Below are 19,661 nucleotides of genomic sequence, written 5' to 3'. Positions count from 1 at the left end.
TCTCGATCTCCCCGGGTCCGGCTCGTCAGGAACGCTTCTGCTTCCGTGGCGGCTGCTGACGAGACGGTGGTCGCTTCCTCGCCGTCCTCTTCCGGGGGGCCGCCTGAGGAGGGGGCACCGTAGCCGGGGCTGATGACGAAGAAGGCCGGGGCTGCTGGGAGGCAGACGTTACATGTGACCTCAACGGCCGAAAGGCGGCCGGGTCGTGGCGGGGCAGGATGTGTTTGATGGCCTCTGTCTGCTTCTGTACTGCCGAGAACTGCTGAGAGAAGTCCTCGACAGTGTCACCAAACAGCCCCCCTTGCGAGATGGGAGCATCGAGAAAGCGAACTTTCTCGGCTTCACGCATCTGCGCAAGGTTCAGCCAGAGGTGTCTCTCGTGGACCACTAGTGTGGACATCGTCCGACCCAAAGCTTGCGCTGTCACCTTCGTCGCCCGGAGGGCAAGGTCGGTGGCAGTGCGGAGCTCCTGCATGATCTTTGGGTCGGTCTTACCCTCGTGGAGCTCTTTCAGTGCCTTGTCCTGATGGACCTGCAGGATGGCCATGGCATGAAGAGCTGAGGCAGCTTGTCCAGGAGCGTTATAGGATTTCGACACCAGCGATGCCGAAACCCTACACGGCTTAGACGGGAGTCTAGGTCGAGACCTCCAGGTGGCCGCCGTCTGCGGGCACAGGTGCACCGCGACTGCACGTTCAGCCTGGGGGACATCGACATAGCCCCTAGCTGCCCCACCATCGAGGGAAGAGAGGGCGACAGAGTCAGCATGACGGGAACGAGCCGAAAAGGGGGCGTTCCAGGTCTTGCTGATCTCCTCATGCACCTCGGGGAAAGAAGGTACAGGGGGTGGGCGCGGCTTGGAGCCGTGCTCGGACCCGATGTACCAATTATCCAGCCGCGAGTGCTGGGACGTGGGCGGTGCGGTGTACTGCAGCCCGATGCTCGCGGCGGCCCGATAGAGCATGGCCGACATCTCGACGTCTGCCTTTTCCTGAACTCTATCTCCGGACGGAAACGGCTCGAAGGAATCGTCAGGGTCGGATGCCAGAAGGTCGCCCTCCGATGCTGCGAGGGACATCTCATCGTCGTCACGCATCGAGCCCGATTGCGTGACGGAGGAGTAAGACGGTGTGGAACCGCCTCCCTGGGAACGGCCAGACGAGCGAGGTGGGGCGTGAACGGTCCGCGAGCCATCGACTGATGGATTTACGCTCACGGAAATCCCCATGCCACCCAAGCTGCTCGCCGCCGCTGACGGCGGGGTCGTGGCCACCGCGGTCGCAGAGCGGGAAGCAGACGAGGTGGTGGCCGGCTTTCGAAAGAGCGCAGCCACCCGTGACCGCAACGTCTGTATAGCCATCCGCCCGCAGTGCGGGCAGGATGACTCCACGAAGGCTGCTTCAGCGTGTTGGACCCCCAAACACCTGACGCAAGCATCGTGTCCGTCCCCCTCCTCAATGAGGGAACCGCAACCACGAGAGCAGCGGGACATGCCACGCTGAGAAATTTAACTCTTACCGAAAACACCTCTGGAACTGCTGAAACGCCGGGGGGATGATCGCTTGGAAGGGACAATCCGCTGCACCACGTCAAGAATTCAGCTCTAGTAGTCATTCGATGCGAAGGCTCCGAAGAACAAAAGGTGAATGAATGAGCACGCCGGCTCCCCTTCTATACCCGGATATCCGGGGGCGGAGCCCGGCATGCAAATTTCATTCGCCAATTTCATTGGCCTTTTCAAAATAGTCAGAGATGATTGGTTCTCAAGGGCGAACCCCATCTGTCGGCTTCGATACAACGTCGAGAGACCGACAGAAAGGGAACCTGAAACACAAAAAAAGTATGTTAATTAGTTAGACAGTGCGGAGTCCGGCATGCACATTTCATTCGCCAAATTCATTGGCCTTTTCAAAACTAGCCAGAAGATGATAGGTTCTCAACTCAAACCCCATCTGTCGGTTCGACACAACATTGAGAGACCGACAGAAAGGGAACTCCCCATTTAGTTTCTGGTATTGGATGACTACCCTACCCTCACCACTTCCCCGACGCAAAATTCACACCCCACTATCTGGAGGGCTCTGTTAATGAAGTCCTTCATGTATTCATTCACATCGGGTAGAATGATGAGCATGGGCAGCTGGATATCCAGTACAGACAGGAACAAATGGTTCAACTCTGAGTCGTTACAATTTACTGGACAGCATGCCTCGAAGAAGTCCTCTGCATACCTCTCCAGAGATCTGCCGTCCTGACAGAGCTGCAGAAACTGAGTCTCTATGAGAGCTAACATCCCAGTCCAGATCCGGTAGACAAATGTACATCGTCTTCTTATTAGGTTTGTTTGTTCTGTCACCAATCTTTCAGAACATAGCTTGCAGACGACCACGTACATACAAATGGGTATGAACAATGATTTCATCCCTTGAACACAACTTAAACACAACTAGGATACACCAAGAACTTTAACAAAATACAACAGGTGCAGGTGAAATCAAAGATGTCAGGTGTGGGATTTGGAGTCCGGTGGGGAATGTGCAGGCGGAGAGTGTAACACTCTGGTAAAATATGCTTATTCTCATTTTCTCATCCTCAGAATATTTTTATAAAAAATTAATACATTCAGAAGAGGGTCAGAACCGAATTATTATTATTATTATTTTTTTTGCATTGGAAGAATGGAGGCATTGGCTGGAGGGATGGAGCAAATCACCCATTCATAATTTTCACCGACCACAAGAATATTAAATATCTTAGAGAAGCAATCTGAACCCTAGCCAAACCCGCTGGGCCATGTTCTTCTCCAGATTCCATTTTCAGATTTCATAACAACCAGGAAGAAGAACCACACTCCCAGAATCTCTCTTTGTCTGCCCCATCCAATGGACTTTCGATTTAGCCATAACCTCCGCCAATGCCCCCAATAGTATTATAATCCAGTTCATCTATTAATCAGCATTTACCTCAGTTACCCACCTGCCAGTTTACCTTGTATGTTTTTTAATCATCTATCGTAGTGGTTCTGTTACACCGATAAAGAAATACATATTTACAGTATGTTTGCGGTCGCCAGATGACAAGAGTTCAGATCCCCCAAACAGGGATGAAGGTAAAGAAACATTTTTCTCATTTTAACCATTATATAGCATGACGAAAATCTGACTTAGTTTGTATTGACAAAAACGAGACGAAAATGCATAGACATTTAGTCCACTAAACTTGACCAAACAAAAACAGGACGTGGATAACTAAATAAGATCAAACTAAATAGTGTATTTGTCATGGGTCAAATGGTAAAGAAATGGGTAAAGAAAAAATTGCTGACAAAATTTACGCAAATATCTGATCAAAGTTCCACTCTTATCGGAACAAAGAAAAAAAACACTGTATGAAAAGGTCATTCAGTCTCGACAAAATGCTTTTAGCTTTTCAAGTCCTCTTGACTGTATCAGAACTGATAGTGAGAACATACATGTTCAGTGAGGCATGAAGGTGCTGCTTGTTCTTATGTGGGTCTGTTGACGCATTTGTGGAAAACGGCACATCAGGGAGAAACTAAAAAGATGAAGCTGTCAAGATGCAACACAATGAAATTCCACCACAGGGACAAATAACAAACTGTAAGTGAGCTACATGCACGTGTAGCTCCATATTGAACCTGTTTCTTCAGTTGCATGCACTAGAATACATTTACTGTGATTTCAAATTAGCACTGTTCTAAACTAGCATTTCCTCAGATTGCAGACAAATTCAGACGGTCACAAATAATGCACACAAAGCTAACCTGCCACCTGTATTTGATGAAAAACACTGTCTTAGTGTAACTGTTCTTTTTTCAGAGAAGGCCATTAAACAGTGTGAATAAAATATAAATGAGAATGTACATTACACTGAAGGCATTTGGTTGGGAGGGACAAAAGCCAGTTGGACTTGTTTACTAAACCAGTATTTCCATCAAATCTGATTGTTCCTACAGATACTTAAGCACTAACAGAGTGGAGATCTGTGAGTTCTTCTGTGAGGTAGACACTAAGGCATCACCATGAGTTACAGGTCAGTTAAAATTGATTTCTGCAGAAGGGTAAATTATTTACTTTGTTATGATAAAACTGAGGGTAATACAAACCTAACAATTGAGTTAGTATGTAAATGATTATAAATCTGATGTCACAGTGCACCTATTTAAGCAGCTTGTTGTTCATACATGAAATCAGATGTAATTTAATTAATTGATCCACCAATTAAAAAAATGTATGTTTAAGTAGACTTTATTAGTATAGTGATTTTTATCCAATGAATTTTGTATTTTTAAGTTATACTTAATTTTTTGGTGAGTTTTCAGTTGCTCATTTGGAAAGATTGATTTGTAAGGAGCTCATTCGATTAATTCTAACTCAGTTCTTAAGTATTGGTTGAATTTAGTCAATAACATTGCCGGTTGCCACAATATTACAGTTATAGTAGATATAGTTAATTTTGAAACTTTACACATATATTTCACTTCACAAATCATTTAGGTTTTCCTGACACTGCAGATGCCTATATTGCTTTTACACTGACATCCTAAGCCCTTGATAACTTGGAACCTGCTGTGGCAGTGGTCTTCAACCCTGTTCCTGTACTGCAAAATCCTCCGTGTTTAATTAACACCCCTCAGTGTTCATTTGTGTCCACAATACAAGGTGTGAAAAAACACTGCATCGTTGTTTAAATCAATGAGATTATTATCTCATCTTGTTTATCTTTGATGCTTAACCATCTCCCTATTAATGACTTAATTATCTCATTAACTTTACAGGGTGATGAAATTTGCATTGTTAGTTTTAACTCATATGGACACTGAGGGGTATAGAGATTCATTTATTTTCAGTTCGTTCACCAAAATGATTAATTCAGATTCATTAATTGATTAGTTTCTTCAAATGACATGAATATGCTAGAAGGTGGTTAAAAAATATCTTATGTTAGGTCTTAAGTCAACGAACGTATTTGTTTTAAAATGGATTAGGCTATTTAATAAATAAAATAAGTGGTTTGGATGAACAAAGAACATGGTTTTATTGCATATTTAGGCGTATTCGTTCACTACATTCGTGCTCCATCACATCTCATAATCAAAGGCTGTTGGCTCGAGGTTTAGTCATTCTTTGACAGGATGAAAGAGTCCACACAGCTACCATTTCGCTGAGCTGTACATGGGATGCTAATAGCGCCGCACTACTATGAAGGGAGGGATTTCAGTGAACGAGAAATGTTAAAAAAAGAATACTGTTTGGGGAATAACTGTTCTGCAGAGCTTATTTCCATCCTGCTTCAGCACATCTGCATGTGTAATTTCAATCGACCATGAAGACCTTGATCAACTGCTTTAGGTGTGTTAGAATGTTTAAGACCTCTGTGCTTTATGAACGAATTACATTAACAGATCAAATATCAGGTCAAGAACAGTAGAATTGTGCAACAATCGTTGCGGTTAAAGAAGAATAAATTATTATGCAAAAAATCTCAAAATATTTCATTTCCCCTAAACTCACACACCTCCATGGTTTAAGTAAGCACACAGTCACATTGCAATGTGGTACATGGAGCTGTCTAAAGTGTACAAATAAAATAGACTTGTTCTCTCACTCAAAATCAAGGGGTCAAAGGTGTGCCCATTTAAACTTCCACATTTACATTACACATTTAGGCATTTGGCAGACACTTTTATCCAAAGTTGTGTCCATTGTATTATCCTATACATTTATACATATGTGTGGTGAGGAAGGCGAGATGAGAGCCGTGAGTGTTAGTTGCAATCAGCTGTGCGCGCACCGGTCCCGCACATCTCCCGGAGAAGATCGGAGCTTAAAAGGACGAGCGGGCCCGAACATGTATTGCGGTTAGGTTTTATGGCCGGCAGTCTACCGTGAGGTGGCTGCCGGTCTTTTACTTCCGTGTTTATTGTTTGTTTCATTTGGATTAAAGTTTGTTAAATGTTCGTCGGTTCCCGCCTCCTAGCTTCCTTTTATTGAACCTCATTACAATATGTATCTGCAATCCCCTGGGATCCAACACACAACCTTGCGTTGTTAACACAATTCTCTTACCACTGAGCTACAGGAAAGCTTCCTTTATCCATTTAATGCTCAGCGCTGGGGCTTTAAGCCAATGTCATCGCTAAACAAAATTAAGATCTCGTTGTATTTGGGTGACGTTTAAATTCTGTTCAACAGTAGGTGTGTCTGGCAAGTATTTTATAACATTACATGTAGCAGGACACATTAACTGATATAACAATTCTTGCATCCAGCCGTTTTTTTTACATGACAGTATTTGGAAAAACCTGTGAGGAGAACATGAATCTCCACTCCATCTTCATTTTAATGGTCGTTTCTTCACATTTATATATTTCTTTCTAATGCATGTGTCTATGCAATTGTCAGTATTTTCATGGGGATTTCTAATCATAGATACATGCTATAGAAATAATCTGAGAAATTTTTGCCTCCATTTTTTACAGAGAGCCGAGCGTTTTACCACGCAAATCAACTCTGATTGATCAAGGTCCTCCAAAACGTTATCTCCTAAACACAGAGAGAAAACTGCTTGATGATAATGGAAAAATCAGAAAATGGACTTATGGGATAAAAGACACCAGTAAACCAAACAAAATTGTTCTACTGGTGGGAGAGACAGGTGTTGGCAAGACAACTCTCATTAACACCATGGTCAACTATATACTGGAAGTGAAGTTTGAGGAAGAAAGATGGAATGAAATCACAGAAGAAGAAGCCAGAGACCAGTCAGAATCCCAAACCTCTGAAATCACCATGTATGAAGTCTTTCCTAAAAAGGGCCCTATCTCTCTCACCATCATTGATACTCCAGGCTACGGAGACACTAGAGGACTGGACAAAGATCTGGAAGTTGCTGAGAATCTATGCACGCTGTTTCAAAGCATAGATGGAGTTCGTGAAGTTGACGCTGTGTGTTTTGTGATTCAAGCATCTAAGAATCGGCTTTCCGACAGACAGCATTACATTATCAGTTCAATTTTGTCTTTGTTTGGGAAAGACGTTGTGAACAACATTGTGTTTTTATTCACACATTCCGATGGTCTGCCACCTAATAATGTTGTCGGTGCGATTAAGAGAGCTAAAATCCCCTGCAGGCGAGACCACAATAAGCAACCTGTTTATTTCTTACTCAACAACCGGCAGGCCGAAGCCCGTCAGCACGAGAAGCGCTACATTCAGGCTCAAAAATGTGCGTGGGATGACAGCATGGATGGCGTGAAGCAATTTCTTCAGTCTCTCAATAAAATGCACCCAAGACCTTTAGAGTTAACTTCAGATGTCCTGGCGAAACGTGTTCAATTCGAAGCGTTGATCTGCAATATACAGCTGCAACTTCAAGAGAAGGATCAGAAAAAATCTGAAAAACTTCAGATTCAAGAGGCATTAAGAAAAAACAAGGAAAATATTGAGCAGTGTAAAAGCTTTCATCTTCAAGTAAAAAAGAGTGTGAAATTGAAGGTGCCTATTGAAAGCAACTCATGGAAGAGTAGAAAGGCGACAATCTGCACCGTTTGTGAGGAAAACTGCCACGAGTTTGACTGCTGGTGGGCTTCTAGTTCCAGAAGATGCCAAGTCATGGAAAACGGTTACTGCACCGTCTGCACAGGGAAGTGTCATTACAGCAAACATGTCAAAGAAGACAAGAAATACATCATCAGTACCTCCTACATGACAATTGAATTTGATGACTTCAGAAAGAAATATGAAAAAGCTCAATGCCAAACCAAGAGGTATTTGGTTATAATGGATCATCTTGACAAAGATCTAAAGGCAATTGAGGAACAAAAGGAAGTCTTTCTGTTCAATGCATATACAACCATCAAACGTCTCTCTCAGATAGCATTGAAGCCAGACTCTGCCTTTACTCTTCAGCATCTGGACTTTTTCATCCCCAGACTGAAGGAGGCTGGGAAACAAGACTGGGTACGGGAGCTGGAGGAAATGAGGAGAACCGCTGAAGCTGAGGAAGCCAATAAAGATGCTCTGAGTTATCTGAAAGCTGGTTTGGCAAAAATGTTTTTCAGTGGGCAGTGAACAAATCAGTGGAAATGAAAAAGAATGCTTTTTGAGGAACAGATTACTACTTTTCCTGACGATTCAAAACTGCTACTTTTAGCAACTGCTAAATATGAATGTCTTTTCTGTGCTTATCCATTTGCTTATATTCTTCATTTCAGGTGATCTGCTTCTATAAAACTGTTGTTACATAAAGATCAAATCCTTAACTAAACTTTCATAAACTTGATATAATCAAATTTTCTCTGTTTTTGTTTGAAGACACGTGACATTATATTTACAACAGGTCACAAATTGTATTTGCTAAATTTCAAATAAAATACTTTTGCAAACAGACTTCTCTTAATCTTAATAAATAAACATTTATTAGTATAAGTTGGTTATATTATAGTAAATATACTTTTATACAAATAAAATAAATGGTACTATGTCATAGGCACACACAGCAGGCCTCCTAAACCTGGAGCACTCTCCCCTGGCGAGGCCCGAACTACATGACGCATGCAAGACGCAGGTAAGGTGGCTTTATTTATAGGATAGGTATCTTGGGCTGATAGGGTAGAAGCAGTGTGCACTTTGTTAAATAAAGACCGAGGTTTGTGCCGGTTTTCTTCTATTAGTGATGAAAGGTAGGCGGATCTAGACGTTTTTAGGGCTTTCCTGTATTTTTTAATACTATCCTTCCATGCTGTACAAAATTCCTCTAATTTAGTTTTCTTAAAGTTGCGCTCCATTTTTCGTGCCGCTTTCTTTAGAGCCTGAATGTGTTCATTATTCCACGGTGTCGGTCTGTCATTTTTAATCTTCTTTAAGTGTAGAGGAGCAACTGTGTCTAGCGTTTCCGAGAAGGTGGCGTTAAAATTTTTGATGGTAAAGTCAAGATCTTCAACGTTATTACTCATGATAGAGATTTGAGACAATTCAGGCAGATTATCAAGAAACGCACCTTTTGTAGTTGAAGTTATTGTTCTACCATATTTGTTACTAGGAGTTTGATTTGCAGCCATAGGCCAGTGAAGCAAACATAATACCAGATAATGATCCGAAATGTCTTCGCTATGCTGAAGGATTTTTATGTCGTCCACAGTTATATCGTTAGGCAATATTAAATCTAAAGTATGATTACGAAGGTGAGTGGGTCCTGACACATGTTGACTAACGCCCATGGAGTTAAGAGTGTCTTTAAAAGCCATTCCTAAAGCATCTGTATCGTTATCTACATGAATGTTAAAGTCACCAACAACAAGTACTCTGTCTGCAGCCAGTACTAGTTCTGATAAGAACCCACCAAATTCTTTAATAAAATCTGTGTGGTGCCCTGGAGGCCAATATACAATAGACAGAATACATTTTAAAGATGTTTTATCCTTAGTATTAGTATTAGGTGTTGATACATAAAGAACCATTACTTCAAAAGAATTGTATTTAGGATTAGACTTCTGAGAAATGCTGAAAGAGTTATTGTAAAATGTAGCAACACTCCCCTCTGCCTTTTAGGCGAGGCTCGTGTTTATAATAATAATCTTGGGGGACAGACTCATTTAAAGCAATAATCATCTGGCTTTAGCCATGTTTCTGTCAGACAGAGTGTAGCGAAGTTCAAGAAAGGAAGGAAGGAAGGACGGGGGAACCAGTGAACGTAAAACAACTTTTAATATAATAAACAAACAAAACAAAAGTAAAATTCCGGCAGCTCCCTCACGATCAACTGCCGGCCACAACAAAACAATACATAAAGTCCAGGCCTGGTCCTCTCTTCCAATCCCTGTTGTCTCTCCTCTCTTATGCTTCTGGAGCTCCTCCCGGAGGGATGCAAGACTCGTCATCACTCACGTCACCCCGCTTGGCTGGCAAAGTCAACATTATTTCTGCTTACATAGTGATGCCCATGCATCTGGATCGTTACCCATTAACCGGCAAACGCTGATGCGAAAAACTTTCTTTTCCATCTGCCTCGCCTTCAGACTCCAAAGCAGCCCTAAAACTCTCGAGGATCAAAGATCTATGACCAGCTCACACTTAAACGAGCTCACACTATTCACAGACGCCTCTGCCGGTTTTGGGGGATTTTACCAAGGCCACTGGTTCGCATCTACTTGGCCCCCAGCTATTGGATATACCGCAGTGAGTCACTAAAATTCTCAGCAGTGATTGAGTCATATCCTCCATACAATCTCCGCCTTCATGTGGGGCACCACAACGGCAAAGCAACCAACCATGCATTACATTAATAAAAGCCGTTCCCAGTTCCTTGCACTAATGTCTACAGCTAAGGGCTATGTCGGTATCCCAGGTAGAGCATGCTCTTGTGGCACAAGTGCACTTGTGTCCACATGCTACCTGTAGGCACCAACCAAGGCTCCCTTCCAAAGCGTGTTCGTCCTCGCCATCACTGATGTCTAGGGCTTATCCTGAGGCGGGTCAGCTGGATCCTGCAGATCCACCAGGCCAAGGTGTTTGAGGGGTTGGACAAGGGAACCAGGACAAGAGCATGCTCTCCCCTGTTAAAGCATCTCTTTTTCCTGTATGGGATAGACTCTGTTACCATAAAGCATGCCTCATAAGAGCGTGCCCAGCCAATGCTGTGCTGCCTGTGTAGCGCGTGTCAGGTTTGATGTGTCACACTTGTATAAGGTTAAATATTGTTCGATATGGGCCAAAGGAACGACTACTGGAGAGAGGGAGGCAACACAGCAGGTAGGTGAAAACTCAGAACTTTTTTTACTGGTTGAAATCTTGCGTTCATTGAATTTCTCAGTAGCAGTTTGTCTGAAGCATTTAAATTCCAATACTCATTCAGCAACATACAATGTATGACAATGCTTATGATCAACTCTCTTTATTTTGTATTTCAGAAAGTTATTCTCAAGACTCAGACAAATCAGTTCAATTGAAAACAATTGTCAAATACTTTGTACAAAATGAAGTAATAAAATAAACTTCTTGAAAACTCAACAGATTCAGTTTTTATAACCCAACAAAATTGAAAGGAAAAATAAACAATGTTCTTAAAACAATATCACAAATTCAAAACTCAAAATGTGACGGTCTTTTCAGCAAAATGAATCAAATATTCAAGATTCACTAAATTGATTCAGTTATTTTCAGTTCAGATTGAAATTACACAAATAAAAACATTTGTTGACTCCTTAGAATCAATCAGTTCAGATCCAATGTCTCTCTTATCCAAAACTCAAGGAAAAAATATATAACAAACTACGTTTCAGTCCTATTTGTCCAAAAACAAAAGGAAACGATTTCTCATACCAGTTTGATGAATTCAAGATCAAAGCGCAACAAACACATTTTTATCCGTGGGTGGCTCGCCTTTTACATACGCTCATACGCGTCTCACGTGTCCAGGATGGTGATCACAATTTCTCAGAAGAATACATACAAGAAGAAAGGAAGAAACAAAAAACCCAGCCTTTTAAAAACAAGGCAAAACAATAATTAATCTTCCATTCAAACATTTTCATCAACAAACATCATATATACACATTTTAAACAACATATTGACTCAATATCTTGACACGTCTACATGACATTATCACTCGTCATTGACTCATTTGCATCTTCACATGTATGAAATAAAATCACTGTCAAAAATAAATGTACGTAACTGAAAGAATTTGTGTGTGATATTATTTTATTCGTGCGTAATTTAAAATTTTTTATGTAATTCAACTTTTTGTGAGACTTTGATTCCAAAATCTTCGGCCACAACAATTTACATTTTGTTTTATTTGTTAGAGTACAACTTCAAATTCTATGACTATGACATTTTACAGACACAACCACAACTCTGTTACATGCACGAAGTGCGAATTACAAACACGAAGCACTGTGTGCGAAGAGACTGTCAAAAATACGTCATCAGGTAACAGGCATTACTATCCGAAGGAAGATTGATCGAATCCACATAGTGCGCATGCGCCTCCGCTTAAACAACTAGCGCCAAAATGACAGCTCAACAGCCAAGCGCTCACTCATCGTCTCAGGTAAGGTTTTCTTTTAATTCGGACACGATTAACAGTTACTTATTTCTAGTAACAGATAGGAGATATATTATAGAGACAGATTCGGTTACGTTTAGCTGCTCAAAGAATAGTTTAGCCCCCGACCCTAATAAAACAAACACAAACAAGCTTAATCAGGTTTTACCTACTGATTAACGCTGGTTTAGGAGGTCTTCACTGCAGCCTATAGCGAGATGAAATGCAGAATATTATTACCTATTTTAAGTGTTGAACTAGTATTTACATGCACTGTAATTCATATAATACAAGTGTTCACTTAATTTCATTCAAGTGTTAAAATCTAATTTAATAGTTCACCAGGCACCATTAGGCGACAGCTTAAGCACAGCACAGAATCTAGTGTGGGACATTCTAAAACGCTTAACGTGAAAAACACTTAATGTGTCTTAATGTACCTAAACCGCGATGAAGGAAAGACAAATTATTGACAAACCTTCCTTGTAATAAACACTTGCTGCTGTCAAAAGAACGAGCAATTATTTTGCGGATAAAGTAAACGTTTTCTCCCCCATAGAAGTCCATTATAAGGAAACAGCTTAATGTGTCTTAACGTACCTAAACCGCGATGAAGGAAAGCCAAATTCCTGTCAAACCTTCCTTTTAATAAACACTTGCTGCTGTCAAAAGAACGAGCGATTATTTTTCCATTATAAGGAAACAGCTTAATGTGGACGCATCAACTAACTGAGAACATTTCTTTAGTGCAGTTGCATTTATTATAAGCATGAAGACAGGTTATTTCCTTAATATTTCATTATATCAGGCCTTTTCATAACAAAAAGGTGTCCTTCAAAAGTTGAATCACTGTTGTTTTATGTGAATTAGTAGAATGGTTTTCACATGTTTTATATCAAACTTTCTAGTCTACAACATTGACTACTCAAGTCTCATCCATTTATGTAGGATAGGCTAATTTACATATTTTAGAGACTGAAGTTTAGATTCTCAAAAATACAAACATGTTAATTGCATATCAATGTAGCAAATGTTTGTGCATAACACCATGATGACACTTTATCTCTAAAGAGGTTATGTCACATGACTACATTAAACCAATCAGCAATAAGCATGTAAATGGATTAATTGCAAAAGGGTGTAATCATCTGAAATGTGTTAACAGATTGTTTTGAACATCACTATAAATTGACACACTACCAGGCAGCTTTTTAAGCACCATTTATTTTGTTGCTTGGCTTTAACAGCAGCTTGTTAATTAAGAAAATTTACCTAAACATCCTTAAACGCAAACTGTGTACTACAACTATACATATAGCCTACTTTTTTTGTAAGTAGCTATATAAATAAAGCTGACTTGACTTTATATTATATACTGCGGAGTTTTTTTTTAATTTTAAACAGCAGTAGCCTATACACAAAGAAATTGCATTGGTGTTTGTGATGAAAGCAAAATGGCTTTAATGAAAAAACACTGAGTTTACACTAAAGGAAGCAGAAGCAATTCTCAGTAATACTGAAGGCTACAAAGATTTTTTTCTACAGAACCACCACTGCATCCAAAAGGTGGTGATGTCTTTCTTTTTAAAAGTGTTAAGGCTGATAACTGTAACATGGACTTTCGGTTTGACCAAATGCTGTGGAAACAAAAGGGTTCTAATCATTGCAATTTAAAAAAATATGGAGGAAAGGTTCTGAAGCGATACTACCAGATCAGAACTCCCCAATGTGATAAAGGGTCCCCAGTTTTCAAAAAGAGCATTTACTCTAGTTAGGGATGACAAACCGTTAGCTGCAGATTTCTATTTAATCCATTACATTGGGGATGAAACTGCATATGTTCCACGCAAGCATGGAAATGCTAAAACAAATAGAACATTTATTCCAACCAAAAAACAGGTGATCTCAGACATACTCTTCCAGGACCAAGGGCAAGCTCCTTCTAACATTTATAAGGCTGTCCTTGCTAAAGCAAGTGTAGCAGAGCGAAGGGAAGGGGGGGGCTTGAAAAGCCCAATACTCTAGTTTAAATAGACTACGCCACCCTACAATTTGGGGAAATAACCCTAGTTAGGGCACACAGGTTCAAATACCTAGAGTGAACAATTCAGGCAACAGACGTGGGTATAAATATAAATTATTTTATTATCTTTTAAGTTTGTTAAATATTTAAGAGGTCTGATAGCAACGTTGGTTTATCACATAAGTGAACTAGGAAAACAAACATAATTGGGAGAGTGGAACAGTTGGCTATTTACAAAATTATAAGAAACCCAAACCACACACAAAACCAATCAATAATAAACACAGCACTTCGTGTAAACTTAAATTATAACAGAGTAAGCAACCCCTCTCTCCACTTATACCCAATAAATGACAGCGATAAGGACAAATTACAAAATCAACAAAACAATTATTCATAATACGAGAATATATATGTCAGACCTTAATGCTAAAGGGGATATGTAGAGGGATAATGCCTACCGGCAAGGCAAAAAAAAGAAACAAAAAATATTTATAAGAAAAAGAAATGAACATGAACAGCATCCACACAAAAGATACCGTAAACAAAAAGAAACAAACAATAAACCTAGACAGTTGCAATAAAACGAGCAGGAATCAAAGTGATTAACACAAAGCTCTACACACAACGTCACAATGAATTTGATGCAAGCGGTAGATGCACGCAGTCTGCAACACGGCGAAGCAACGCGCCAGAATAGCGTTGAGGGTTTGAGACAGTCGCTAGTGAGACAATGCACCAAAATTACTTCAACGAACTGCGTTCGCGAACAGAACAGTCACCAGACGACAGCGTGCGCCGAAAGTCGCTGCATCAATGCACTCAAGGACAAAACAGCAAAGCAGTTAGGTAGCTAACCCTTAGCTCCGAAGAACCGTAACCCCTAAAATGGTCAAAAACCTATAAAGTATGAAACCAAAAAATAGTAAACATTGTCCTAAAAAGCAAAACGGAAACAAACAATTTCGTATTTACTTATAAGGTGCTGCAGCTTAAGTCATTAATAGTGGGCACTCGGCCAGCAGTAAAGCCTAAAAACTTTGGATCATGAGACACTCTTATTAAAATAGACAAATATAAATGACATACCAGCACCAGCAGGCAGCCAGCCAAAGGGAACAACCACACAACAACTTGACAGGGAAAAAGGAATTGTGGCTGCATTGAAGAAAAACTTTACCACACTAAGCTTAGTGTTTTGCCACAACCACATCTTGCGAGATGTTGAACACTGGGTAAAGGCACACGGGGGGAAAAGGGATGATATAAAGGTCCTGAAAGACCATGTTGAACGGCTCATTGATTCCACCTCTCCAGGGGTATTTGAGGCCTGTTACCATGCCTTTTCCCAAGGACGGTCGGAGGAATTCCTGTGCTACTTTGACCAGCATCTGAAAGCAGATATTTGTAACACAGCTGCATATTACACAAAACAGTTCATTGCATTCAAAGAGAAGACTCCAACAAACAACATAAGTGAGAGCATTAACAAAATGATTAAAAACCAAAATGAATGGAAGGAACTTCCAGTGGACGCCATGGTTCTCTCACTGTACTACATGCAGTCATACTTCCTCTTTGAATTTCAAAGAGCAAAATGTGGCTTGGGCAATTATGTGTCCAAGCAAAATGTATGTTCAGCAGTGACAGATTTACAAATGCCCTCTTATCTTCCACTGTAGGATATTATCAAGAGGGTCAAGACTACAATAGAAAATGAGCCATGTAAGGTTGAAGGAGCTAAACTCCTGTTATCTCAGACATCGTTGGCCAAAAATGGGTCTTGTAAGTCTGAATGCCCCATTAAGAGTTTTTGTTGTAAAAAGTCCCTCAGATGAAACAGTTCAGGTTGTTAGGAATACCTCAAATGGTGCATTATGCTCTTGTCCCAGCACTGGAAAATGCTACCACATACATGCAGTAGAAATGGCCACTGGGCTTTATTTATCTACAAAACAAACATACAGCCTCTCAGTGATGAGAAAGAGAGGGAGAAGCAATGAGAGAAAATCTGGACGGAAAAAAGCACGAACCAAAGATTATGATTACTTGGTGACTCCGGCACCAGATTCCTACCTCTCCTCTATGCCTGACTGTTTGATGGACAACATTCCATCACTTTCCATAGATCTGGGAAAGGGGGTAGATAAAAAGACCAGTGACAGCTGTGATGTAATGGATCTGTCTAAGTCTGACACTCACCTGTTTGACTATTCTGTTTGTGACACTATCACTTTCTATGGATCCTGAAAAGGAAGGGGACATAGAGGACGATGACTGCAAAGATGTAATCGATCTGTCTAAGCCTAGTGCTACAAAAGATGATTACACTCACCAGTTTTCAAATACAGGTGGCCTTGTCTGAAACATCACCACATCTTTCTGAAGGATCCACGGCAAACAAATCAGAGGTTCCATTTGCTCCTTGGATGAATACCCAAAGTATCTGTCACGGTGTGTGGACAGAACCCAAACGCAGGCAGCAGAGTTAAATAACAAAAACTTTATTTAAACAAAAGACCCTCGATGGGGAGAACATGAACTAAAACAAGACAAAAATGTAAACTAAAACTTTCCACAAGGGGAACAAAACAAACAAAGTCCTTTGAATAATAAATCAACAAAATCCACAAACTTAGAACAGGAACAAACACGATAATCCATAGACAGGAATAATCCAACAAGGTGATGTGAGGAGGTACGATAATGACAAAATGACAATGAACCGACCAGGGACAGAGGGAAACTGGGGCTTGATAAAGGGAAACACTAACAAGGACAGATGACACAGGGAGAGTGGCCACAGGTGACATGGATGAAACACTAAGGGAAAGCTAACAGGAGGATTGCACGAGGCAGGTGAGGGGACTGAAACACTAAGGGAAAGATGGATCAGGGCTGGAGACAAGACTAACACTAATGGACTGCTAACAGGGAAACAAGGGGGCGGGGCTAAAGGACGTGACACCGGAGAGAGAGCATGGCTTCTCAAACCAAAACAATGCTCTTTCTCCACACAAAACACATGGGACTGACATGATCAGGGACCCGTTTCAATAAGGAGGTTCAAGCAACACTGAGTTAAAATATGAACTCTGAGTTGATTTACTCAGATAACCGCTACTCTGAGTTTTCTGTTTCAGAACAGCTGGTTTCAATCAGTTCAATCCACTCTGAGTAAGTTTACTCGAGGTTACGCGTGTTCACCGCGGCTTTAAAAAGCCATCATCAATTGAGCGAAGATAACACGATTCACCATGGCAACGCCACGTGACAAAAAGCGCTCCGTTTATTTCTCGCCAGTCGAATTGGAGGCACTATATATATATATATATATATATGCAGGCCAGCTGACAGTCTTGCCTGGGCCCGGGACAAGATAATCTTAGATGGGCCCCCCCGTGCCCAGATCTCTCCTTTTCCCTTGCTCTTCCTCTCCTCTGCTCTTCCTCTCATGTTCCTCTCCTCTGCTGTTCCTCTCCTCTCATGTTCCTCTCTGTTTCTTACCTTGCTCTACATTGACTTCACTAGTTCCAGCTTCACCGTCTGGGCCCCCCCCTATCCTGGGCCCGGGACAACAGACCCGTTTGTCCCCCCCTATCGGCGGGCCTGTATATATGTATATATAAACATATATACCTACGATTTTTTGTCATGTAGGTGCAATCCTTCTGCAATAAAAAGAACATGGCAGCAGCTGAGAATAAAATATAAAAACATCATTCAGTCCGATGAGTTTAAATGCTCTTGGTAGTAGGATGCCTGACTGGGAAATGTTTGATATATTTAATAAACTGGCCTTGAAAGTTTTGAGTATATGAGAACCGAGCACTGTGGCTGTAGAAGACAAAAAACTGGCCATGCTTGCCCCTGCTCCAGCTGTGTGTAATGGATGCCAGCTAGAGATGCTCTAGCGACAGACGCAATAGGGACTGCGGTCGTTAGGCTCGTGGTTAGAGCGCCCGTCTCTCGTTCTGACCGACGGCAGTTCGAAGCCAGAACAGAACGGGGCGAGTGGGACCTTTTAAATGTGCACCCAATCACATTGGGAAATCCTAAAGGGTATTTGAATTATTAGAGTTGGCAGCAAGAGCACATTTATTTGATCAGCTTATTCAGAAAGACGTTCACCATTCACCTGCAATCTTATGAAACTCCTCTTTGATGGTTCTCACAGGAAACTTAACACACATGTATATAAAGTGCTTGAGAGCGATGCACACTTTTCTTACTCTGCATACAGTTGCCTTGCTAACGTGTTCTGCATCCCCGGTGTTATAAAGAAGGCTTCCATTAGTAAAGAAACGTAAAGCCATACAGAGAATCTGCTCAGATGTAAGAGCGCAGCCACGACGAGTGAGGTTTGTGATGTAAGGATGAAGCAGATTATGAATATATTTAATGGACTGTAAAGAAAAACTGTGCCGCTCAAATAAAGAATCCTCCGGATATGATAAAACATCCAAACGTGGCTTCACCATATTCTCTCCCGACGTAAATGTAACTCTCTCTGAATGAATGCAGCTTCCTCATCTACGGGTTCCTGAATAAACGGACATTTAATGTCTGTGTTACGAACTTGTGCGCGATTAAGGAAAACGAATGAAAAAACAAACGGCGAAGGCAATTTCAACAGCACTCGCGCTTCTAAAAGGGGCGGAGATTGTAACAAACCTCGGGTTAGTGGAATAAAACCTGCTCCTGACCAGGTTAGGTTCACAGAGTAGGTTACTATGGTTACTCACTCTAAGTATAAGATACCTTGATTTCTGAAACAGGCTTGACTTACCCCGCGGTCGCGGGTTTGATATACCTCGCGTTCTGAAACTGAAAACCCAGAGTATCCCGTTTTCTGGGGTTAACTTACTCTGAGTTTGCACTTACCCTGCTTTCTGAAACGGGTCCCCTGCCACAAGACTCGAAAACCAAGACAAGGAGAGGCAGGATCATGACAGTATCATCCCTGACTGGTCTAAAGTCCCAACCAGTCTCCAAAGATGTGGCTTGAAGGTGAAACAATTGAGCAGGAAATTGTAGCTTTCATTCAGCAAGAAAATACATAAGACTCAATTTTATGTGTGCCCACACACCTTTATCAATTAGCTGCTCCATTTACTTGGAGACTTTGTTCCAGTTTTGCAGTTTTGTGCAGCAAACAGGGCTCTAAATTATGATGCAGTCATAATTCCTTTCAACACAGATATTTCAGGCTCTGGTTATCACTGGCTTCTAGCCATTGCAAATTTTAGAGAGCAAGAGATCTCTGTATTTAATTCTAATTATAGTCTTGAACATGTGAAACTTGCTGCCCCAACACTAATGCAGGTCATATCATGCATATATGTCTCAGCAGGAGAAAACTTTCTGGCTTTAGGCTGGAGAGTTACCGATGTTGTTAATGCTCCACAGCAAGATAACAGATATGACTGTGGTGTATTTGTTGTTGGAAATGCATGTGCAGTCATTAGCCACTCACCATTGGGTCCAGTCAACAGCTTAAAGGCAAGACTGTGGATTCATTGCCTTATTTTGAAATATGAGCCACCAAAAAGGAAAAGGTCATGCCTT

At 41.3% G+C, this 19,661-nt stretch overlaps 2 protein-coding genes across 2 annotated transcripts in view; both read left to right on the top strand.

Moving 5' to 3' along the window:
* The window catches only part of slc38a9 (solute carrier family 38 member 9), an 86,225-nt gene that overhangs the window by 31,349 nt on the left and 35,215 nt on the right, over positions 1-19,661 (top strand). The window lies entirely within an intron of this gene.
* Positions 4,008-8,404, top strand: LOC306889941 (uncharacterized protein). Its single transcript, XM_079449341.1, has 2 exons — positions 4,008-4,053; positions 6,503-8,404. The coding sequence occupies exons 1-2, from the start codon at positions 4,043-4,045 to the stop codon at positions 8,091-8,093; spliced, it is 1,602 nt and encodes a 533-aa protein (XP_079305467.1). The 5' UTR covers positions 4,008-4,042; the 3' UTR covers positions 8,094-8,404.

This window comes from Barbatula barbatula, assembly GCF_947034865.1.
Source record: "Barbatula barbatula genome assembly, chromosome: 24".
Lineage (NCBI taxonomy): Eukaryota > Metazoa > Chordata > Actinopteri > Cypriniformes > Nemacheilidae > Barbatula > Barbatula barbatula.
Note: the sequence above shows the minus strand (reverse complement) of the source record. Positions and strands in the feature narration are given on the sequence as shown.